This window comes from Salarias fasciatus, chromosome 20, assembly GCF_902148845.1.
Source record: "Salarias fasciatus chromosome 20, fSalaFa1.1, whole genome shotgun sequence".
Taxonomy (NCBI): domain Eukaryota; kingdom Metazoa; phylum Chordata; class Actinopteri; order Blenniiformes; family Blenniidae; genus Salarias; species Salarias fasciatus.
Window position 1 is genome coordinate 26,692,671 of NC_043764.1, and position 25,236 is coordinate 26,717,906.

The following is a 25,236-nucleotide window of genomic DNA, read 5'->3' on the forward strand; positions in this document are numbered from 1 at the left end:
TAATTTTTTGGTACCGACCGAATTCCCGCTTAAGTACCGAGTATCGATTCACGTGAAATCCGTCGGTACCACATTTCGGTACCTGAACGCACCTTTTTCTTTTTTTTTTTGACCCTGAACGCACCTTGACATTATGCATCAGCAAGAGCGGAGGACACGGCGACGCGGTTACGTGGGTCCAAAATCTTCGGAGTATTTTGACTCGCAGACCGGGAGCGAATATATAATATACCGGGAGAGCGGACACACACACGGGCCGTGAGAGCGGGGGGAGGGGGGGCGACCGCTCGTGGCTGCCGGCCGGAATAGACCCCACTGGCCTGGAACACACCGGCCGTTCGGGAAACCTCCCGATGGCCACCCCGCCCCTGTTCGGAGTTGTTCGCGGGAGGAACAAGCCGCTTCTGCGGCTTCTGCTTCTGCGATGGTCGCTCCCGCTGCATGTCACTTCCTAAACAATGCTCTGCGCATGCGCAGCTCGAAACAAGAGCGCGCATCGAGGCGGCGACTCGACATGATATGTCATCACGCAAAAGCGGTCCCACGTGGCTTTTGATTGGCATTATGACTGCCCAATCACGAGTTGGAACCATACAATTCAGATCCTCCAGTATACCTTTCAGTGTTTGTTTACTGTAGAGGTGCCTGGTGCTGCTAATGTGAAACATTTTATACAGTTATTTATTTTGAAAGTTGTTTGTTACTGTATGGGCAGCAGGTGCAAATGTGAAACATTTCTTACAGCTATTTATTTTGAGTCTATTCTTATTATGTTATTTATTATTGTTATTTATTTAAATTATTTACTTTATCCCCACACACATTTTTCTCAAGTTCTATGTTGGAGTTATTTCAGTTGATGTTATTGAAGCATAAATGATTAAAATTCTGAAGTTTTGACTATTTTTTTTAAATATACAAAATAACTTTAATTACCAAATGCATACCCACCCCCCCCCCACCCCCCCCCTCCCCCCCCCCCCACCCAAAAAAAAAAAAGAAGTATCGAAAACAGGTACCGAAAAATATCGGTATCGATTCGCAGGTACCGAGTATCGGTATCGTATCGATTCAGATGTGAAAGGTACCCATCCCTAACGCTAGCCACAAAGCAAGTCACGCTAGCCACAAAACAAGTCACTCTATCCACAAAACAAGTCACGCTAGCCACAAAACAAGTCACGCAAGCCACAAACATGCTAGCCACAAAACAAGTCACGCTAGCCACAAACATGCTAGCCACAAAACAAGTCACGCTAGCCACAAACATGCTAGCCACAAAACAAGTCACGCTAGCCACAAACATGCTAGTCACAAAACAAGTCACGCTAGCCACAAGCATGCTAGTCATAAAACAAGTCACGCTAGCCACAAAACAAGTCACTCTATCCACAAAACAAGTCACGCTAGCCACAAAACAAGTCACTCTATCCACAAAACAAGTCACGCTAGCCACAAACATGCTAGCCACAAAACAAGTCTCACTAGCCACAAAACAAGTTATGCTAGCCACAAAAAAGTCACCAGAATCACAAAACAAATTTCACGAGTAACAGAACAAGCCTCACATCTGTCCACATACTTTTTGCCACATACTGTCTGTTTCTCTGCCTGAGCCACCTCCCCTGCGCCTGTACAAGTTCATGAGAGAGAGAGAGAGAGAGAGAGAGAGAGAGAGAGAGAGAGAGGGAGAGAGAGAGAGAGAGAGAGACTCCTGATTGGTCGGCGGCCTGCAGAGGCTCCTCCCCCTCAGCGTGAGCAGCAGCAGTAGGAGCAGCAGCAGGAGGAGGAGGAGAGTGAAAGTGGAGAGCAGGCGGCCAGGCGTGTTTCAACAGATGGCTTCTGCAGCGGCGGCGGCTGCAGCGAGGAACTGTGGGACGGAGGAGGAGGAGAGAGGAAGGGAGGGGTGCTAGGAAGTCCGAGTCCGGGAGGAGAGGAGGAGAAAACCCGCCGCGGCGCCTCCTCGACCCCCTCCGCTCCTTCTGTACAGACGCAGGGAGCCAACATGTCAGCCTGAGCTCAAGTTTGGAGGATCTGTCTCCCCAGAGGAGCCGCACTTTTATGGAGGACGCTGTGTGATCTTCATCCTCCTCCTCCTCCTCCTCCTCCTCCGAGACAAGGACACCTGCTGACAGCGAGGAGCTCCTGGAGGAGGTGCCACAGCAGCAGAAGGAGGTACAGGAGACTGCTGGCATTTCTATCATATGCAAAGTGTGTGCGTGCGCGCGTGTGTGCGTGAGGCTCTTCAGTTCTGCTCTACTTCACTTTGTGTCACTTTCAGAGCTGTTAGTCTGAGCAGCTTTGTTAATGTGTGTGTTTGTGAGTATCTGTGTGTGTGTGTTGCTCCACTTTCCTGATGTGCTCCTCGCAGTAGTTTTGAGGCCATGTTGTACTTACACTTGTCACACTTGTGTGTGTGTGTGTGTGTGTGTGTGTGTGTTCATTACTTCCTGCTTGTTGAACACGTGGGAGTTTGTTTGAGCTGTAACACTGAGGTCAGTCAGATGAGGAAAGTTAGCAGAGAAAGAGGAGGAGGAGGAGGAGGAGGAGGTGTATTCCTCCCGGCTTTGGTTTCCAGTAGAATAATATTTCAGAGGCAGCGGCGGCCCTGCTGCTCGGTCAGGAAACAGGAGAACACGTCCTCCTGGTGGCTGAAGCAGCTCATCCTTCCCTCACACCGTCTCCCAGCGTCCCTGGCGTTGGTGCAGCGGCGTCCAGCCTGACCTCCGGCGCCGCCTGATGATTCAGAGCTGCAGAGGTCGCGGTGTAACGCTCACTTTATAGCACCTGACGCAGACACCGGCTCAAACCTCTGGGTTTAAGTCACACAGTCCTGTGAGGATGCCTCACCTGCTCAGGAGCAGCTCGGATGTGACGTTCACGCCTTTTTTTATTTTGAAGGGAAAACATCGTTTTTAGAAAAGTTTCACGTTTACATGGCGCCGTTTTGAAGAAGATGTCCGTTTGGACAGAAGCAGGAGAAACTGCTGTTGTAATGAAGCAACACACACATGCGCCGTCGGCACTGACAGTGGCAGCACACACACATTCATTGGATGGCAATTCCCTTGACCAATCGCACTTGAAGCAATTGAAGCATTTACTAATGGTTTCTTTCTTTCTTATGTCTGTATTCTTGCTCGTGTTGTACGTCGCTTTGGACAAAAGCGTCTGCTAAATGAAATTGTAGAATTGTAGTCGAGTTTTCCCCCGTTTTTGGAGCGTTGTCAAAAAGTTCCTTCTAGCTCCAAAAGTTGGAGTTGGAGCGTCGGTTCACATGACTCCGTGTCAGGGTGTCGCCGGCGGTGTGACTCTCAGCTCCTCATGTGACCGAAGGTCTTGGAACGCCCTCAACGCGCTGTCAGCCTCACATTTCAGCTTCCTGCCGGCTCTTTCTCTTCACATTTCATATCAGCCACACCAGTTCTTGTCATGTTTTGTCATTTTGTGTCACGTCATGTGCGGTTGTTGTGCTGTGTTGTCGTGTCCTGTGGTTTCGTGCCTCCTGTGGGCTCTGAGCGACTGTTTCTTGTCGTGTTGCGTCCTATCGTATCGTATCGTATTGTTTCGTGTCCACGCCTCGTCTCGTCTCGTTTTGCTCCCTGCAGGCTCTGCTCAGCCTGACTGAGGGTTTTTATGTGTCTAGGAGCTGATCTGTGGTCAGTTTATTGATTATACCAGCTATTTGTGACCTTATTTGATAAAACTTTTGTTCAACTAACAATGTCAAATTGAAGGAGACGCTGAAACCCTGCAGATCCAGTTGTTATTCGGTGCTAGTAGGTGTTACGTCATGATTCCATTAACGTCTCGGCGTCCGACTCCGTTCTGGACTTCAGCTGCTGATCGCTGCTTTTCTGTCAAACATAAAACTAACTGAATGTAAAATTTACAGGGAAAACCACCGCAAATAGCTTAATAAGCACACACACACACACACACACACACACAGACAAACAAAATGAATTATATTTAGTGTACCTTGTGAATAAAGCATGGTCACACTACTCAGTACTCTTTAACGGAAGCCCATTTAAGGGTTTTTAACCCACCACTGTCTCTGGCTCTTTCACTTATTCATACTTATCCTGAATTAATGTTTGTTTTGAGATTTAATCCCAGTCTTTAATCAGTCTTTCACATTTAAAACCCTGTCATAAGATCAATAATACCACAGTAATAGATCGCTGACTGTCGCTGCAGTGTTTATTGGTCACATCAGGTTGAAACGTCTGCATCGACACTGATGGTGCAGTGTGTTGTGGGTCTGCCTCACGACTGCCTGATTTTAAACCTCTGTCAGTCTCTCTGTGTTGTTATGAACAGCTGATCTAAACACAATGACGACATCCCTCACAGTCAGCTGATTGGGGGGTCAAAGTCGCTGCCATGGCAACACAGCCGGTGACCTTTGATCTGCTTATAGCCCACTCATTCACACAGCTACTTAACATTACTTATGAAGCGTGTGTGTGTGTGTGTGTGTGTGTGTGTGTGTGTGTGTGTGTGTGTGTGTGTGTGTGTGTGGTTAGAAAGTCTTGTGTAATCAGGCCAGATGTATCGGAGCGTGGTGGGGAAACAGCTGCTGCTCCTCAGGAAGTTTTTATTCATCCGCAAAGTTTTCCTCGCAGTTTTTCCAGGAGACAGAGAGATTTCTGTCACAATGCTTCTTCTGCACTCGAGACGAAACGTACCGACAGGTTATATTTCTCAAGATGCTCTCGAGGCTCCGTTCAGGCGACAGTGCTTTCAAGTGAAAGTGCAAAACCTCCGTAGCTTTTTTTGCTGTTTATTTGCGCAACAGTGATGTTCAAGGTCTCCATGTGAACAGCGGGAAACACAACTTTTCTAAAACGCGGTGGCTAAGATCGAAGGTCCAGATCCTTCAGTTCCTCTGTTCCTGCTGTGATATTTTCTTGTTTGGTAAAGCAACATTCATCTGCATCATGTGAGGCTCCTGATGTCCTAATGAGAAACGACCAGCGTGTGATTAAACACAACCCAGTGTCCTCATCTAACCCGGACCCAACTGGAGAGTTCCTGCATGAGCACACAAACACACCAGTGCTGCCTCTCACATGGACAGTCTCATGAAGTGACACAGTCTTCTACCTGCTGACCACACACAATATGTACTTGTTCTTCCCTTCGAGCAGAAATTGAAAGAGCAGCTGAGTTGTGACTTTGTTCTGCATTTAACAAGCAAAGTATCTGTTTCTCAGAGTGAAAACCAGACCAGGAACATTGGTGTCGGTGGCCAGAGCAGAGCTGGAAAACACATTTTCCCTTCACTTTATCTCAGTGTTGATACTTGAAAAGTGTCGATGTCAACTTTTAACCAAACAAAACAAACTTTTGACACTTTGCTGCAAACATCGCTGTTAAAAAAAAAAACATGGCTTCCAGAGTACAGCGAAACGCAGCCACTGCAGAACGTTCATCCAGGCCAACTGGGAAGTCATCCAAACTGTCAGAGACTTCCAAACACACACTTAGTCCGAGCAAGGCTGAAGGGACCCGTTTACACTGGGCATGCTGGAAAGGAGCACGCACACACACACACACACACACACATTCAGGACTACAAACATGGAAATAAAAAAAATAAAACTGCATTGAAGATTTTTCCCATTTCATTTTGATTCTACACACAAGGTGCACTTTTTTGTGTGTTGTTGTTTTTCAATTTGCAGAAAACTTTTGCATTTGAATTCCACCAAAAGTCAGAGCTGGGTTTCGCTGATCCCGACAGACAGACGTGGGTTTTTTTTGCCCTGTTATTCTTCCCCCTTCAAGCTGAAGGTTGAGTTTGGGTTCAGAAGAAGGAGAATAATTCATGTGAGGGACAGAGAAGGTGTAGCTCAGAGCGCAGCTCGGCAATCAGCGGAGTGATGAAGTGTGCGACTGTTTCCATCACACAGGGTTAAAACTGTGCACCAGTGTCAAGGCGAGGGAGAGGAAAACAGGAGCCAGAGATCAGCCTGAAGCACACACACACACACACACACACACACACACACACACACACACACACACACACACACACACAGACCACCCGCCCAGCTAATTGGAGATGTTGTATCACCTCCCTCGTGTCTCTTGCTCTTTCAGTTACTTTCTCATTCAGACACACACACACACACACACACACACACACACACACACACACACACACACACACAGATCCAGTGGGAATTGGCAGCTCGGAGCGAATATAGAGAGAGAAGGCAGAAAGTCATTACTTTTGTGTGTGTGTGTGTGTGTGTGTGTGTGTGTGTGTGTGTGTGTGTGTGTAATCCCACCATCAGTATGCCGCTCATGCTTTGCAACAGAAGGGAGGAAATTGAAGGGAGAGAGATGGGAGTGGGTGGGTGGAGGGGGGGGGGGGGGGGGGGGGGGGTTTGGTGTGTGTGTGTGTGTGTGTGTGTGTGTGTGTGTGTGTTGGGGGGGTGTTCAGTCCAACATGGACTCCTTTTGATTACAGATGGTAAATGTGCCTTCAGTCTCCTCCTCTCGCTCCTGCTCCTCCTTGCTCCCTCTGGCTCGGGGGGATTTGCGGCGGACGTGAGCTGAATGTTCGATGTTCGGTGTGTAGCAGTTGTGTATTTTGTGCAGGGTGCAGGTGTTTATGGGTTCGACAGGTCGTCTGATCCTGCCGCTTCAAACCTTTTCTCCTTTGTTTCACCCACAATATTCTGAACTAACGAGTCGTTGACGATGTGTTCAGGTGACGCTGATGACGGCTAGATGACGGTGCGTTCAGGCGCCGATGTGTTCAAGTGATGGTTTTGAGTTCATGTGATGATTTTTGTAAAGATTTGCGGTTGTTTCGTGTATTGGTGTCCTCGGATTATGTTATGTTAAGCTGATGCCGTGTTCAGGTTTGTACAGGTGATGTGTTCAGGTGATGATGTGTTCAGGTGATGGTGTGTTCAGGTGGTAATCTGCAGCGGTGTCCAGGTGTGTTCAGATGAGGGGCAGCAGTCCTGTGCCTGTGCTGTCTGTCTCACTGGACTGCCTCTGCCGGGGTTTGCAGGAGGCGCAGCAGGTAGATTCTGTATTTTCCTGTGAGCCCTGGTGTGTTATCATGCTGAGAGAGCGTCAGTCTGGTTGCCGTGGAGATGCCATATTGTCTCTGTGAGTATGTACATCCATACTTAGGTGTGTGTGTGTGTGTGTGTGTCAACTGGAGCCTCACATTCCTGATTAATGATGTAGTTTCGACACAAAATGAAAACACGCACACAGCTCACGCACACACACAAACAGTCACGTAATGTTGCAGGTGATGGTGATGCGTTCAGGGATGTGGGACAATCAGGCTCCTCTGATCAGTGATGAAAGCCTTGTTACACTCAGTTTGTCATTGTTTTGCAGTTGTTTCTTTCATTGTTCAAATTCCCAAAAAGCGTGAGGTTGTGTTTTGAAGAGTGTAAGAGAGAACCAACAGGAGCTCTCATTCTGAAACACACACACACACACACACACACACACACACACGCACAGTCTTGTATTTCTATCCTTGTGGGGACCGTCCATTGACTCCCATTCATGTCTAGCCCCTAACCCTGACCCTTACCCTAACCCTAACCCACACCACAACAAAGCCTAACCCTAAAGAAATGTTTTTGCACTTTTACTTTTTTCAGTAACAACAACATGGTCAAGAAAACACTGTTTCTCCTACTTAGGACCGGAAAAAGGTCCCCACAAGGCACGTCGTTCCAAGTTTTGCTATCCTTGTGGGGACATTTGGCCCCGACAAGGATAGAAATACAAGAACACACACACACACACACACACACACACACACGCACACACACACAGAGCCGACACGTGATGATGTGAGCAGTGATGCAGAAACTAACCGCAGCACATGTGAGCTTCAGCCAGCGTAGATATACAACCCTCCGAGAGAAACATCGATGTAAACTGCCTGCAGTTGATACCTCCGGCCTCGTGCGCTGTACATGTTATATCCTGTCATTTACTGCTTTATCTTAGTGACTGATGCAGTGAAAAGGAGGGGAGTTACTTTAAGGATCAAGTCAGTTACTAAGTAGCTTCAATAACTAAGTAATTACTCAGTTCTGTAAAGTCACATTACGAATTTTTCAGCACGATGTAAATAATATCAGGACCGATTACATCTGCTCCTCCTGCTCCTCTGCTTCCTCCACTTGTTCCTGTTCTTGTCGCTGTATGAAATAAATTCAGAGCTTCAAGAAACGACGAATGAACAGCTAAAAGACAGACTGCTGCAACAGTGTGTGTGTGTGTGTGTCTGTGTGTGTGTGTGTGTGTTCAGTGGTCACCTCCCTGCAGAGCTCTCCATCAGTCTATTTCTGTCTGTGAGTGGGCAGGATGGATGGATGCACCCATGAACCGCCCGCAGGGATGCAGAGGGACGTAGAGGAGGAGCAGGAGCATCCCTCTTCCTCCTCCTCCTCCTCCTCCTCCTCCTCCTCCTCCTCCTCCTCCTCCTCCTCCTCCTCCTGCAGTGTCGCTGGCTCAGCCTCAGTGTGCAGAACCGGTTTACAACTTGTAGTAAATTGGTCATGGCTCCAGCGGGACAGAAACAGGCAGGCGAGGCGAAGGAGTCGAGACAGAGAGCTGGTCGGTTTTCTCCTGCAGGGGGCGCCACTGTTCAAAGGCATTTCTCACAGGTTGAACTGATTCTGGAGGTCAAAAGTCACAGTAGTGACCGTGAAGAGCTCCAGCTGCCCTGTAACGAGCATCCAGGGATTGAGGTGTGAAGTCTCAGTGAAGCCCCGCTGCTGTGCAAACTCAAAAACTTTATGAAACAAAAACGCAAGAAAAAAAGATGCATTTTCACTTGAAACATCACGTTAACGATGACGAGTGATCGGTTCCCTTCCCAGTGCTTCGTCAGTTCACAGTGAGAGGCCAGGGGTTGGTTTGAGTTCTTGAACCAGGTTTGTTTGTGAGTCTTCAGGAGAATCGGAGTGACTGAGAGGCAGCGGCTGCCTCCGCTGCAGCGAGAGGAGAAGGAGTGGGATACAGCCTGAGGAACACATAAAAATAAATATCTGGATAGGAGGAGGAGGAGGGTTTGACTGATGCCTCAGCCTTCAGCTGTTTGTACAATGTAGTAAATAAATAAGACAAATGTTTACTCCCCCGTGGAGGACCGACTGAACTCTTCCCTGCAGCTCAGCTCCTCGCTGCTCCTCAACAGACTGAAAACCACAATCCTGCCAGCAGGTCTGGGCTCTGACACAGTCACACAGGCCGGGAGTGTGGTGCCTTCACTGTCTTTAAGAGCCTTACAGCTTACAGTGGTGGTGCTTTCACTGTCTTAATGTTTGAGCAACTTCAAGATGGCGATGCATTCGCTGTCCCCATGTTTCAGTTGCTTCGGCATTGTGGTGCGTTCACTGTCTCCGTGTTTCCGTGACCTCTGGGCGGTGGTGCGTTCACTGTCATCAGTGCCGTCGGCTGGAGGTTTGGCCGTCTTGCTAATGTCGATCGCAGTTCACTCGTCGCAATGAACATTTCATCACGGCCAAACGCCGCCTGTCAGTCGGACTCGACCGCCGTCCTCCGTCAGTCTCCATCCTCCTCCAGCATCTTCCCTCTTCGCCGTCCAGCGTTCTCCACCCGTCATGCGCCTGACAGCATGTTCATTATTCAGAGAGGTCCTCGCTCACACTCAGACCCTCCACCCGCAGTGGGAGGAGTCGATCCGCTCTCATGGAGATGGAGGTGACGTAGACAGCGGGGAAAACAGCGGAGCAGTGCTGCCAACTCTCCTGCTGTCACTTTAAACTCATATCTATTGTAGTCTTTTTGTGGAATTCCAAATATCCCGTATTTCCTCAAACAAAAATCCAGTTTCTGAAGGTTCAATGTAGAGTTTTCTCTCCGGAGAGTTGAGGCTGCAACTGTCTTTTCCTCTTAACTTCTCAAATATTGTTAATTTCCTGATCAAATTTTCATGCATTCAAGTATTTTAAATGTTCAAAAAAAAGAGATTTCTTTAATTCAACAATAAAAAAAAAAGTCTAAGAAAACAAAAAGACCAAGTTTTCATGCTACAACTAGATGGACGAGAATGCAACTTTTCGAAACTTTCCTGAAACGAGGTGGAGGAGGAGTGATGGAGCAATAGAGAGACGAAGAGGAACTGGCAGAGCGAGCAGGAGGAGGAGCTGCTCAGCTGTTTGTTGTTACAACAGGACGAGTGTGCGGGTGTCGACGGCAGAGGACGGTTGCCACGGGAACGACTCGCCTGTCAGCCGCCACAAAGAGCTGAGCGGAGCGAGGTTGCGGGTCCGGTGCCGGCGGCCATCGGGCAAGGCAGCGCGGGCAGCGAGGGAGGAAAAGAGAGGACGAGGAGGAGGAGTTGAACACAGCCTGAGAGGAAGGAAAAGGAGGAAGAGAGCAGTGGGAGCGTGCGAGGTGTTCAGGGACCTTCTCTGTGGTTTCCTCTGTTTGTCTGGACGGGATCTGCCCCGCCGCTCTGAGTGAGTCTCACTTCTCGGTGCCGTTCTCGTTTTACCGTCAGCTGATGTCAGACCCGCAGCTGCTTCCTGAACAACATCTGCATGTGTGTTTGTGAGGCTGGGAGCATCCCGAGAGGCAGGCGGGCTGAAGGCTCTCAACCCGTTGACGATGCGTTCAGGGGCGCTTCATCCCTCAAACCGTTTGTTGTAAAGTCAGATTTCCTCCTGAGACTGAGTCTGATGTACAGAACTGATCACTCTCAAATGCAGAACGCTTCTCAGTGCAGCTAAAAGAATTCCCAACATGCCGAACACACTTCACGTAAAAGGTTAAGACCAACATTTCATGTGACATTGCACTTCAGTATTTACACAGCAACGTTCTGAAAATGGGCAGCCCTTCATAAAAGTTGCGTTTTTCCTTGGAGACGAACTCAGAACATTTTCATAAAGTTGCGTTTTCTTTGGTTCCAAGCAGCCGGAAGTTCTCAGTTTTCAACGTTGATGTGTAAACGGGGCCTGAGTGTTGCTGTCTTTGTCCGTGCCAAGATGTCGTTTGGGTGGAGGGGGTGGAGCAGCAGCTGTGTTATGTTAGATTTAAAAAAAAAAAAAAAAAATGTATGCGAACAGCTTTATGTAACATATGTCAAAAAAAATTGGCGTATCTCCAAAGTAATTCAAGTCTTTATATCACCTCAGTGCTCAACGTGTGGCGGATGGTCATGTTGTGGTTATTCCAACTGGAACACTTAAACTGACCACAAAACAACCTCAGTAAAAATGACTTTCTTAGTTTTATTGATTAGTTTATCTATGATAAATGTGTGACCAGAGACCCACAGCGAGCGGCAGCCACTCCTCACTCATCAGATTCACCTTTAAAGTTTAAATCTAATCATCTCTTTTCCATCTATTATTTAAAAAATGGACCAAATAAGTGGAGCAGAAAATGCTGAATTAATCCACCGTCGGAAAGCTTTTAATCACTTTTTTTTTTTTTTTCATCAAAATGAAACAACAGTAATCATCTCCGAGGTGTTACGGAAATAACTGCTTCCGCAGACTTAATCTGCTTCCGCTGTCCTCCCACACTAAAACACACTTTAATATCTCCGGTGTGTTCGCTCCGACATGCAGTGGCACCACTGCCTTCACTTCCAGCCGTTCTTGTACTGTTTCAGCTGTGAGCTCCTTCCCAGAACTCCCGCTGTAAACCCTTCCCTTATCGGCCTGGGTGTGTTTGGACGTCTCTGACAGTCTGGACGAGCTCCCAGCTGGAGTGGATGAATGTTTCGCCGTCTTTCTGTGGATTGTGTTACAGTGGAGCCGTGTCACACCCTCCAACCTCTGACTCCACGAAATATTAACAAAACAAACAAAAAAAAAATCCTTTCAGACTCACGCCGAAGGTCTCGGTCGCCCTCGCAACCTCGGTCGGCAGCCGATTGGATGTCTGTCTCAGTCCCATGTCCATCGGTGGGGACGTTTTTCTGTCTTTGTAGTTGTGTGTTACTAGTTGTGTATCGCTGTGTGTGTCCTCTTCTTCACGCACAAACTGACGCACCCCACTTATCCCCGACACACACACACACACACACACACACACACACACACACACACACACACACACACACACACACACACACACACACACACACACATTCAGGTGAGTGTATTTGGAATGAGCGCTGGGGCTTTATTTTGATTACAACATCATTTCCATGACACACCCTATTGTGGGAACACACACACACACACACACACACACACACACACACACACACACACACACACACAAACACGTACGCATGTCTCTGTCTTGGCTTTGACAAAAGGTCACACTGGCAGTTTTCTTTATATGATAAAACACAGCCTTAGGCTCCGTTTACAAGTAAAAACACTTTTTTGCATTTTGGTTATGGAAAAGTTTCACGTTTTAAAAACCTTTTCCGTTTACACAGAAAAGACAGAAACAAGGAAAACAATGTAGTTTTTCGTTTGGCCACCTGTGGGTGCTGTTGGTGACTGTCAACGCTAAAACTACCAGGACCAGGAGGATATGGACGCTCTGGAGGAAATGTTTTCAAAAAGTTGCATTGTCAGTGTCTCTGAGCACCGTTGTCATGGAAACAGACACATAAAATACTACATGAGTTTCCGGTTGTCATGTAAAGTTGGCCTCAGTTATGTTTTTAATGTTGCACTCCACACTCAACCTCTGCACTCAGAGTAACATTCAGTTTGTCTCAGAACTGTTGGTCAATACTTCAGTCTGGTCTTGGTAGAGATGTGTACAGAGTACAGCTGTGTGTCGTCAGCATAGCTGGAAATAGATGTCATGTCTCCTGAAGACATCTACAAGTATAAAAAGTAAAAGTGCTGGGCTCTAAAACAGAACCTTGTGGAATGCCTTACTTCATTTCATAGTTCTCTGAAGAGAACTCATTGTTTGCTTCTAGAAAACAGTTGAAAGAATGCAATGATGTAGTTTATGGACGACTTAAGTGAGGAAATAATTAAACCAGTGTCTTCTTCATCTGAGCTGTTTGGTGCTGCCAGTGGTTCAGAAGCCTGAGATCTTTACCAACATGATGAAAACTTGAAGGTTAACAAACTTTTGTGTTTCATGTTTCTCCTCCTCAGACTCTGCGGGGGTGGGGTGAGGGGGAGCAGCTGACCGGTGACCTCTCAGGGAGGTCGGAGGTTGAAGGTCATGGCGGCCCGGCTCCTCCTCTTCCTGTTGGCCTCGGCGACGCTTAGCCACGCCCAGTTCCTGTCCGGCCAGCGCCTGAAGCCCCGCCTCCAGAGAGATCGCCGGAACATCCGTCCGAACATCATCCTGATCCTGACTGACGATCAGGACCTGGAGCTGGGTGAGTGACCGGCGGCATCGCTCCGTGGGTCACGGGTTTGAACCCCGTGACTTTCCCATGACCGGTCACCTTTCTGCTGCGGTTCAGCTGAACTCTGAGCTCCCGTACCTACACAGACGCTCACTCTCTGACACATACATGAACATGAAGCCCAATGCAGGCTGCCTGAGGTTTCCACTCACACAGAACTGATGCCGGCGGGTGAATGAGAGCAGTCAGCCCACCCATCTGTCTTCTACAGTTTTACTCCTCATCATGTCGTTGTGATGCGTGACGGATCATGATGTGACCTTTCTTTACCTCGCTGCGGTCACGACAGATGAGCGTCTTTTGTGATTCAAACCCGTTAATGTGTTGCATATATTAACGGTAGCTGAACTGCCCTGGGAATGATTCCTTTTTAGCAGTATATTTTAGCTTAATTCCAATGTAATGCATAAATTGGACTTTGGTGTTTGGATTTTCTTGTAATAGAAAGTGATGTACTATGTATTAACACTGTATCATAATATGAAGTGGTGCATCAGCCTGTATCATAACATTTTGTTATATCTGATCTCGGTATTGGTCGATATTGGTCTTTTTTTTAACATTTCTGTATAAGTCCGATAAGTAAAACAGGTCCAATATTAACAGCCGATATGATTTCCGTCTAGTTACCGTTGTGTCTGGGTTAGAGTTGCTTCATTTTGAAGAATGTGCAAAAACAAGTTAATAAGAAGTTATAGTTCATCCATAGTCAGTCATGTATTTTTTTTAACTTTGCAAAAGAAAAACAGAGTAAACAAGTGTTTTTTTCCATCCATCCATCCATTTTCTTCCGCTTATCCGGGGCCGGGTCGCGGGGGCAGCAGTCTCAGCAGGGATGCCCAGACTTCCCTGTCCCCAGACACTTCCTCCAGCTCCTCTGGGAGGATCCCAAGGCGTTCCCAGGCCAGCCGAGAGACATAGTCTCTCCAGCGTGTCCTGGGTCTTCCCCGGGGTCTCCTCCCAGTGGGACATGCCCGGAAAACCTCCCCAGGGAGGCGTCCAGGAGGCATCCTAACCAGATGCCCGAGCCACCTCAGCTGGCCCCTCTCGATGTGGAGGAGTAGCGGCTCTACTCCGAGTTCCTCCCTGGTGACTGAGCTCCTCACCCTATCTCTAAGGGAGCGCCCAGCCACCCTACGGAGGAAGCTCATTTCAGCCGCTTGTATCCGGGATCTTGTCCTTTCGGTCATGACCCAAAGTTCATGACCATAGGTGAGGGTGGGAACGTAGATTGACCGGTAAATCGAGAGCTTCGCCTTTCGGCTCAGCTCCCTCTTCACCACAACGGACCGATACAACGACCGCATCACTGCGGCCGCTGCACCGATCCGCCTGTCAATCTCACGCTCCATCCGTCCCCCACTCGTGAACAAGACCCCAAGATACTTAAAGTCCTCCACTTGGGCCAGAGTCTCTCCACTGACCTGGAGAGGGCAAGCCACCTTCTTCCGGTCGAGGACCATGGCCTCGGATTTGGAGGTGCTGATCCTCATCCCTGTCGCTTCACACTCGGCTGCGAACCGCCCCAGTGCATGCTGTAGGTCTGGGTTCGATGAAGCCAACAGGACGACATCATCTGCAAAAAGCAGAGATGAAATCCTGTGGTGCCCGAACCGGACCCCCTCCGGCCCCTGGCTGCACCTAGAAATTCTGTCCATAAAGATTATAAACAGAACCGGTGACAAAGGGCAGCCCTGCCGGAGTCCAACATGCACCGGGAACAGGTCCGACTTACTGCCGGCAATGCGGCAGTATGTGTTTTTTATTTATTTATTTTTTTTTTTTATGGTTGCTTCCTCAAAATACTGTTTCAGTGTTTGAATATTATCATTACAATTTAAGTTGGAAAATCTCCACTGACTTCAGTCCGCTGTCTGTTATCAATAAGTTTGATTAGTGAGAATGTTATCAGGACATGTTTTGATTTTTCAGATTTGGCCTATTTCACAGATTTGAGTTGAAACTGATTTAGGGTATAAAACCTTTTTAGGCTTTTGATTTGTGATTTACGGTTGTAAATTTTTCAAGGTAAGTTGAACTTTCATGGAGGAACCTGCTAGTTTCAAAGTTAGCCTAAAGCTCACGCTGTTGTGTTTTGTATTAGAAGTTTTTTTTTTTTTTTAATAATTTTTATTTATGAAATGCAAGTCATAGACGATCAGTTCAGAAAAATATAACATCTTTTCTTTTTACAAAATTAAACATAATCAGATGAACCATAAGCAAGCCCTCTCCCTGGCCTAGAAGGATGATCCTTAAATAATTAAAATATAGCATTGGGGAAGGGAGACAAAATAATTAAACAAAAAGACAAGACAAAAACAGAACAAATACAGAACAGAATAAAGTAAAACAAAACAAAGCAAAGCAAAACAAATTGTATTAGAAGTTTTGGAAAATAAATAAATGAATAACTTTTTCATATTCAGGTTGTCAGTATTCAAAGCCATCACAGAAACTTATTTTTATACTAATATTTACATCAATATCGTCGTCAGTCAAAATGTTCATATGGGTTCATCCCGAGTGTCGTATCATCTGGTTTTGTGAAGGTGTGGTTCCTGTGGAGGAGTGGGTCATGATCCATCCTGATGTGTTGTGACGTAGCATCCTGTCACTGTGATGCCCGTTGGAGGCTCTGAAGGAGGAGCGATGGCTAAAACGTACTAATTCTCTCTCTGCAGGCTCCATGCAGGCCATGAATAAGACCCGCCGCATCATGGAGGAGGGCGGGACTTCCTTCTCTAACGCCTTCGTCACCACGCCCATGTGCTGCCCGTCACGCTCCAGCATGCTCACTGGGAAGTAAGTCTGAACGGGACGCTGCAGCCATTTTGACAATCGCACCATGATGAATAATTGTGTGTTTATTTCTATCTGCGTGTGTGTGTGTGTGTGTGCTGCAGGTACGTCCACAACCACAACACCTACACTAATAACGAGAACTGCTCCTCGCCGTCATGGCAACGGCAACATGAACCCAGGACCTTTGGAGTCTACCTGAACAACACTGGCTACAGGACAGGTACGTCCAAACACACACACACACACACACACACACACACACACACACACACACACACACACACATACACACATAGAGTAGTGTAGTGTTATTGTAGTCTGATCTCTTGTGTATTTCCTGTGTGTAGCATTCTTTGGTAAGTACTTGAATGAGTACAACGGCTCGTACGTGCCTGCTGGGTGGAGGCAGTGGCTCGGTTTGGTGAAGAACAGCCGATTCTACAACTACACCCTGAGCCGCAACGGAGTCCGAGAGAAGCACGGAGCTCAGTACCCGCAGGCAAGGATACGGCAAAGCCACACGATACCACACAACACGACACTGGATACAACACACAACGGGCCACAGTGAGACACAACGCCGTACGATGTGATTCAACACATGACAGTACAGCACATGATACAACAAGACGTGACACAGTAGGACAACATGGTACAACAGAGCAGCATAGGATATAGTATAACAGTACACAATGTGTGTGTGTCACCAGGACTACCTGACGGACCTGATCACGGCTGAGGGGATCCGTTACTTTCGCTCCTCGAAGCGAGTTTACCCCCATCGGCCGGTTCTCATGGTGCTGAGTCATGCGGCGCCCCACGGACCTGAAGACTCCGCTCCACAGTACAGCACGGCCTTCCCCAACGCCTCACAGCACATGTAAGAGACACACACACACACACACACACACACACACACACACACACACACACACACATATAAAACTGAAGGTCGTCTGCAAACAATGAAAGGAGATGTTTTGCTGGCTGGAAATAGAAGAGGAAGCATGTATAATGCAAAGAGAAGCGGGCCCAGGACCAAACCCTGAGGGACGCCAGATCTTAAAACAAATGAATCTGAAATGAAATGTCTCTAAGTGGAGAGAGGAGCTTGTGCCGGAGAGGTAGGAGGTGAAAATTGTTCAGAGTGGATTCTGTACTGCAGCATGGCTTCAAACTGGAGCCTCTCATGAAGGTCATTTCATTGAGTTGATCATGTCAACAACACAAGGCCCCAGCACACGCGAAACATCCTATGGAACATGCAATAGAAACGCCACCTGAAGGACAGCTGAAAAGCCTATTTTTTCTGGATGATCTTATTGAGAGATTGACGACACAGCTGTTCTCTTAGACAGCTCGGTGAGTGAGGAACACGTGAGACTGTATGGCATTGATGTTTCCTCAAAAAAACAAAACAAAACAAGAATTGATTTGATTTCTTTGACTTACTTCAGCTGTAAATGTTGGATTCCTGAGCAACACCAAAAGATGTGATAGTGGTCAGCTGTCACATTATTATATTGTCTCCAGTGACGTCTCCATTTTCACAAAAACAAAAAACTGGAAACTTTCTCCTGCAGCTGTTGTTTTCTGAATGCTTTTACAAATTCACACCGATAGCATGGCTTTGAGCAACGAGCCAGTAGGCGTTTATACTGATAGCTCAGTGTTGAGCTGTGTTTAAGAAGTTTTTCTTTGAAATATTTACAGTTTGACTGGTGCTTTGGCCGGATTGGAGCCTCTCCTTGGCCTTGTTTTGTCTCTCAGGCCTTATGTTTGACACTCCTTCTCGAGATAATAACGTGTGATTGTCTTTTTTTTTTAGATTAAAAGGGCCTCCAGTCTTTTGAAAATGCTCCAGACTCCCAACAAACACGAATGTCAAAATGTGCTGTCCTTCAGAGAAGCCTCTGTTCAGACGTCTGTGAATTTCTGATTAAAATCCTAAAAAAGTTTGGATACACAAAGCAATAACACACGCTGGAGTCCTTCAAGTTATGACTCACATCTAGATTTCAAAAGTACAGAATGTTCACATTGATCACATTGTCTGTCTGATAGAAACACTTCTGCCAACCAAATGAGTGACTCTAAAGAAAGTGTAGCACAATTTCTTAAAACTGAATCGCTGATTCTTCCCTGAGACTGATCCCAGGTCCTGTTCTGGAGGGGAACCCCCACTGGGGTTCAGGAGGTTCTGGACCATGTGGAGAAGGATCCCCTGCCACCATATCCTGGAGGGCTGAGCAATGTTCTTTTTTTGGACTGCAAGAATGTCCCAAAGCCAGACAGCATCTGGAGTCGGGCCGTGAAGCCGGTCTACAATGCCTCCTTTGTCTGGAGTCCGTCTGACAGCCGGGATATTCCCCTCGTTCGTTTGATTTGAGGCCATGGTTGGCACGTTAAAGTGAGGGTCTAAAGCTGATGCTTGCTCCGATGCTGACGGCCATGAACGTTGTACACACCAAGTGAAGTGACAGTCCAGTGAATGGAGCTTTAACAGGGGTCAGCTTCCCTGACCCTTAGTAAATGGCGGAAAACAGCTTTTCAGAAATGCTCCTACTGTACATACGCTCCATGACTCCAGTAGACAGTTCTTGCGTTTCCCTGTGTAGTGTTCTCCTCCAGAGTGTCAGGACTCCCGCTCCACATTCTCCTGGACTCTGGGGTTTTAGAGTCGAGAGTTTCTGCTGTTTGCGTATCAAATTACATTGTTTTCATGAAACCTTTAGAAACGAAAATGTGAAAATGACACATTTTCAACGGGGCTTTATTTCTCATACTGTGTGTGTGTGTGTGTGTGTCTCTCATAGTACTCCCAGCTATAACTACGCTCCAAACCCAGACAAACACTGGATCATGCGTTACACCGGCCCCATGAAGCCCATCCACATGGAGTTCACCAACGTGCTGCAGAGGAAGAGGCTGCAGACTCTGCTGTCTGTGGACGACAGCGTGGAGAAGGTAACACACACACACACACGCACACGCACACACACACACACACACACACACAGAGCTCTTTTGTGACTACCAATGTGACAATGTGATTACTGTGTTGCAGTTACAAGTTCAAAAAGTACCAGAAGAGTAACTTGTGTGTGCGTGTGTGTGTGTGTCAGCTGTATAACATGCTCGTAGAGACGGGCGAGCTGGAGAACACCTACATCATCTACACGTCTGATCACGGTTATCACATCGGGCAGTTCGGCCTCGTCAAAGGTGAGAACAATCTGACCGATTCAAACAGGAAGAGTCCAGTTTCAGGAAGTAATCGTGTGTGTGTGTGTGTGTGTGTGTGTGTGTGTGTGTGTGTGTGTACACAGGTAAATCTATGCCATATGAGTTCGATATCAGGGTGCCGTTTTTCATCAGAGGACCCAACGTGGAGCAGGGCAGCATGTGAGAACCATCCATTGAGCTTTCACACACAGAAACCTTCTTAAATTATCTGGAGTTTCTTTTCCTTTTAGCTTCACTTTTATCGAACTATTGACAGTCCGTGTGTGTGTGTGTGTGTGTGTGTGTGTGTGTGTGTGTGTGTGTGTGTGTGTGTGTGCCAGTAACCCTCACATGGTCCTGAACATTGACCTGGCTCCGACCATCCTGGACATCGCCGGCCTCGACACACCGCCAGACATGGACGGCAAATCAATCTTGACACTGCTGGAAACAGAAAAACCTGCCAACAGGTACACTGGAGGGGAAGTCTGAACGTTACGTAATGAGTGGAACTTGGATTGAAGTGTGAAACGGAGGAAGTGGGACTGTTAACGCTTCCTTCTTTCTCTAATTCTTCTTAAGGTTCCAGGTGAACAAGAAGTCAAAGATCTGGAGGGACTCCTTCCTGGTAGAGAGAGGGTAAGGTTCTTTCTCTGGTCCCTACGTGAAGCTTATAGGTCCTAAGACAGAACCCTGTGGAACTCCTTTTTTAACTTTATTCTGAGCTGAAGAGTCGTCACTGACGTGAAGGAAGTGGAAACTGTCAATCTGATCGAAACCTGCTGGGTGCGGTTCCTTTAATCCAGCCTCTGTAGGATGTTGTGATCAATAGTATCAAATGCAGCACTGAGATCTAACGGGACCAGAACAGAGACGAGTCCTCTGAGGCCACGAGGGCATCATCAGTAACTTTGACCACAACTGTGACGAGCTCAAAAACCCCACTGAAAAGACTCGAATAGATGGTCTGAGTACCGCCGTCCAGCATCACGAGTGTCCAGTGTCAGTAGTGTCGAATGTCACCGGTGTCCTCAAGAAGTCTTACAGTCACCTGAGATTGCTTGTCACACACACACACACACACACACACACACACACACACACACACACACACACACACACACACACACACACACGGCACAGCGATTCGATTCAACTGGGAAGGAAACAGAGACACTTTGTCTTACACAGAATCACATATGACCGTCAACCACCCGTCCTTCAACAGGAAGCTGCTGCACCAGCGGGTGGATGGAAAGGAAGTGTCGCAGGAGGAAAACTTCCTGCCCAAACACCAACGAGTGAAGGACCTCTGCCAGAGAGACGAGTACCAGACCCCCTGCCAGCAGACCGGACAGGTAAACCTCTACACACCTCAACGCCTGCTGACCGGACAGGGAAACACACACCTACAGACCGTACAGCGTGCTTTGCTTTGAGTCATCCTTATCGTGTGTGTGTGGGTGTGTGCAGAAGTGGCAGTGTGTGGAGGACTCCTCCGGGAAGCTGCGACTCTACAAGTGTAAGCACGAAGGGGGCGTGGCCAAACCCCCCCAGAGGGGAGCGATGGCCCGTCAGCGTCCGCTCAGCATGAAGTCCCGCCTCTACGTCCCGAGTTCGGACGCCTGCAACTGCGACCTGCGCGGCGTCCGACCGCTGCGGCCGTTCAACAACAAGCCCTTCTTCTCCAAGAAGAGTGAGTGAGCGGAGGACAATCTTTCATAAACTCAGTCGGGCAGCTTGATGAACAGGAAGTGAAACATTCCTGCTGCCCTCTGGTGTCTGGAAGCAGAACTGCGCCTCCGGTCTGAGCGGCCGAGGTTGCTGACGTTTCTGTTTTCCGTGTTCCCGTGGTGTCAGAGATGAAAGCGCTGAAGAGTTTCTCCAGGAACCGGTACAGCCGCTCGCCGCCCCTCGCCAACGGTTACCCTGGCAACAGCAGCCGGGAGGGCGAGGAGGAGGAGCTTCAGCCGGCGAGAGGCGAGGACGAGTTCAGCGGGATGGGAGGAGTCCCCGACGTCATGGTGCAGTCCAACTCGGTCAGAGTCACACACAGGTCAGTGAGGTTCTGCACGCCAGAACGGAGCTTTGACGTTTCAACTGGATTCGTCACGTGTTGCTAAAGCCGACTTGGCTGAAAAGAAAAAATGACTTTCAACACCAGCAGAGTTCACCTTCTGGAAGAAACACAAGAAAACACACCGACTGCAGATCGTTTCCCAGGAACTCACTGAAAGAAACCCTGTTTGTTGTCTTCAGGTGTTCCATCCTGTCTAATGCCTCGGTGCAGTGTGACAACGGAGTGTATCGCTCCCTGCAGGCCTGGAAGGACCACAAGCTGCACATCGACCACGAGGTAACGCACGCACTCACACTCGCACGCACGCACGCACGCAGGCAAGCAGACACACACACACACTTAGACTCAGCCTCTCTCTCTTAGATTGAGACCCTGCAGACCAGGATCAAGAACCTGAGGGATGTCAAAGGTCACCTGAAGAAGGCCCGCCCCCTGGAGTGTGACTGCAACAAATACCTGTAAGCGCAACACACCGAAACACACGATACACACTCACACCAGGAAAAAGTGTTTGGTCATTCTGAGGAAATCAAAGCCTGATGTTTGTGTGTCGCTCAGGTACAAATCCAAACTGAAGAACAAGCTGCGGTACAGAGGAGGAGCCCTGCACCCCTTCAGGTGAGGCTGAGCCACACAACACACACTCACACACACAAACAACACATACATACACACACACACACAGTCTAACTCTGTGTGTGTGTGCAGGAAAGGCGGGGCTCGAGATAAGAAGGCGTGGCTTCTGAAGGAGCAGAAGAGGAGGAAGAAGATGAGGAAGATGATCAAGAGGATCAGGAACAACGACACGTGTTCGATGCCCGGACTCACCTGCTTCACACACGACAACCAGCACTGGCACACGCCGCCTTTCTGGACGCGTACGTCTGTTCGCTCATGAAACACTTTGAGATACAACCGGAACTGGTCCGCAGCAGCCTCTCATCTGCGTGTGTTCATATGTGCGTGTGTGTGTGTGTGTGTGTGTGTGTTACAGTGGGTCCATTCTGTGCCTGTACGAGTGCCAACAACAACACTTACTGGTGCCTCAGGACAATTAATGAGACCCACAACTTCCTGTTCTGTGAGTTTGCCACCGGCTTTCTGGAGTACTTCGACCTCACAACAGATCCGTACCAGGTAGACACACACACACACACACCCTCACCCACTCACAGAGCTGTGGATTGCTGGTTCGAATCCCTACTTTAATCCCTGCCGGTCCCTCTCAGCTGATAAACGCCGTCAGCTCGTTGGATCGCACCATCCTGAACCGGCTGCACGTACAGCTGATGGAGCTGAGAGGCTGCAGAGGACACAAGCAGTGCAACCCTCGCACACGCTCGGTGGAGCTCGGTACGACACATGCACGCACACACACACACTGGTTTTTAGTGGGTCCCAAAAAACTTGATTTTGAATCACGGGAAAAAGTTTCATGTTCAAAACTCAACATGATCAACGTAATTCAAATACATTTAAATGTAATACCTATAGAACATTTTCATTTTCAAGTGCCACAAAAAAGTAGTTATTTGGAGAATGAGTCACAGCTGATTTCTGAACACTAACCAGTGAGTTTTTCTCTTCAGCAGGAGGACGAACGGACGGAAGGTTTGACAGCTACAGGTACACACACTCGCACACACACACAGACAGACACACACACACCTACACACACTCCTCTGAATGCTGCATGATTTCCTGATGGGGCTATGGGCTAAGCAAAAACTGTGCGTGCGTGCATGTGTGTGTGGGCGCGCGCGTGTGCTGATGTGTGTGTTGCTTCAGGCTTTTTGAGAGGAGGAAGTGGCCCCGTGTCAAGAAACCATCGTCTCGAACCTTGTGAGTGCTCCTCCTCGTCTGGCTGTTGTTTTCTGTCCGTCTGACTAACAAACCGTCAATTAGTTATAATCACGTTACCCTCAAACCCCTCTCCTACACACACACACACACACACACACACACACACACACACACACACACACACACACACATGTCTCAGGAGAGCCTCTGGTAGTTGGGGGGTGAGCTTGTTGTGGTTGCTGTTCAGGGTAAATGTTATCGGGCCCAGACGACATCCCTGTGGGACTCCGTGACAAACAGAATGATTTCCAGCTGTTTCTTAAGGATGGTGAAGACATGTGAGCTCTGTGGGACAGTGGAGGTTCTGTGACGGGTCTCATGGAGGGTCCCATCCTGCTGTAGACCCCCGCAAACATCCAGGATGATCTGAATCTCTGAATTTTGTTTTTGCATTTTTCATGGAGTGGTGTTTAGTCAGTGTTCTGCTCGTCTAGTAGCACAAGTTATGATGACTCAATGTCCTGGAAACAGTTCCATTGTGTGAATAGACATAAGCAACTTTCGCTGACCTTCTCGTGTGCGTGTTTGTCAATGCAGAGGTCCAATCTGGGATGGCTGGAAGGGTTAAGGATCCCGATTGGCTGGAGCAGGCTCCTGGCCCCGCCCACAGCACCCTGAAGGAGGAGGGCGTGGTCGTCAGGAGACGGCGACCTCCACAATTCTACTTTTCACTCGGTCTGTCAATCATCTTCTGCCACCTCAGTGACATCTTCAGGCCCCGCCCACCTGGCTGCTCAGGGAGACGTAACACTGATGCTCCTCCTCCTCCTCTTCCTCCTGCTGCTGCTGCTGCTCCTCCCACTTCCTGTCCTCCCCTCTAACGCCGGAGACGACGTTAGCGGGCGTCTTCTCGCTCTTTGTGTTCTTACTAAAAAAAAAGAAAAGAAAAAACTGAAACTGAAGAAACTGAAATCACTGCTGATGTAAACACGACGTCAAACGTTTCTCCTCCACTAACTTGAAATGTGGGTTTCCGTGGCGACCGACGACTGAGTGATGGCTGTACTAACCGGGAGGCTGACTCCAGTACCCATGATGCAATACTGAAGAGGACATAAAAAAAAAAAAAGAAAACTCTGGACGAGCCAATAAAACAAAGACTGGATGATGATGATGTCATCACGATAAAAAAAAAGTTTGTGATTGGCTGAGGTCTGCTTCGATCGAGTCGCCGGCCAATCATCTTCAGTTTATCCAAATCGGACAGAAAGTGAGACTTTTGAAGTGTAAAAAACTAACATAGAGATTGTTTCATACAGGAGGAGTGTGTGAGTGTGTGTGTGTGTGTGTGTGTGTGTGTGTGTGTGTGAGAGCGAGAGAGAGAGAGAGGAGGAGAGTTGGAGTGTGTGAGTCTGTGTGTGTTGGTCACTGATGGATTTCTTCGTATTCACACACTGATGATGTTTCAGTGAACTTCCTGCCTCCTTGTGATTGGTTTCTAGAGTGTGTGAAGCCCCCCCCCCTCCCCCCTCCTCCTCCTGTGGGGGTCAGTTTGTAGTAAAGTCGTATCTCCGGTTTAACCCTGATTGTATTTTTGTATTTTCGCTCTGCGGTGCTCTTTGATCTCTAACGAAGACCTCACACACTCTCCACATGTGTTTGAATGTATTCCTCGTCGTGTAGATGTCGTTGCTAATGGCACACACACACGTATACACTTGTATGTATACCCATACACGCATATGTATATAATACATACACACACACACACACACACACACACACATACACACATACACACATACACTGAAGGACAAACTGCAGAGCACTTTGATTGGAGGATGGAGGACTGAATGGACCAATAGGAGAGCTGCTGTTAGTGATCTAACACTCTGACCTGTGGACTCACTGATGATCGCTGTAGTTTGTGAATAAAGTGTCCAACATCAGACTG

General features: G+C 48.0%; 1 protein-coding gene across 5 annotated transcripts; it reads left to right on the forward strand.

The window, feature by feature from the left end:
- The first annotated feature begins 1,794 nt into the window (after positions 1–1,794).
- Positions 1,795–25,231, forward strand: sulf2b (sulfatase 2b). Of its 5 annotated transcripts, none has more exons than XM_030118998.1 (23): positions 1,795–2,175; positions 13,110–13,339; positions 16,054–16,174; positions 16,276–16,394; positions 16,522–16,673; positions 16,885–17,054; positions 18,991–19,141; positions 19,300–19,399; positions 19,504–19,579; positions 19,741–19,869; positions 19,982–20,038; positions 20,628–20,757; positions 20,873–21,095; positions 21,260–21,455; positions 21,659–21,755; positions 21,843–21,937; positions 22,038–22,097; positions 22,188–22,357; positions 22,474–22,616; positions 22,709–22,832; positions 23,069–23,105; positions 23,268–23,321; positions 23,880–25,231. In XM_030118998.1, the coding sequence occupies exons 2-23, from the start codon at positions 13,180–13,182 to the stop codon at positions 23,908–23,910; spliced, it is 2,595 nt and encodes an 864-aa protein (XP_029974858.1). In that variant the 5' UTR covers positions 1,795–2,175; positions 13,110–13,179; the 3' UTR covers positions 23,911–25,231. The 5 variants fall into 5 exon arrangements, with proteins under 5 accessions (XP_029974858.1, XP_029974860.1, XP_029974861.1 ...); XM_030119000.1 differs by having other exon boundaries at positions 23,072–23,105; XM_030118999.1 differs by lacking the exon at positions 1,795–2,175 and adding an exon at positions 10,241–10,487.
- The last annotated feature ends 5 nt before the right edge of the window (positions 25,232–25,236 follow it).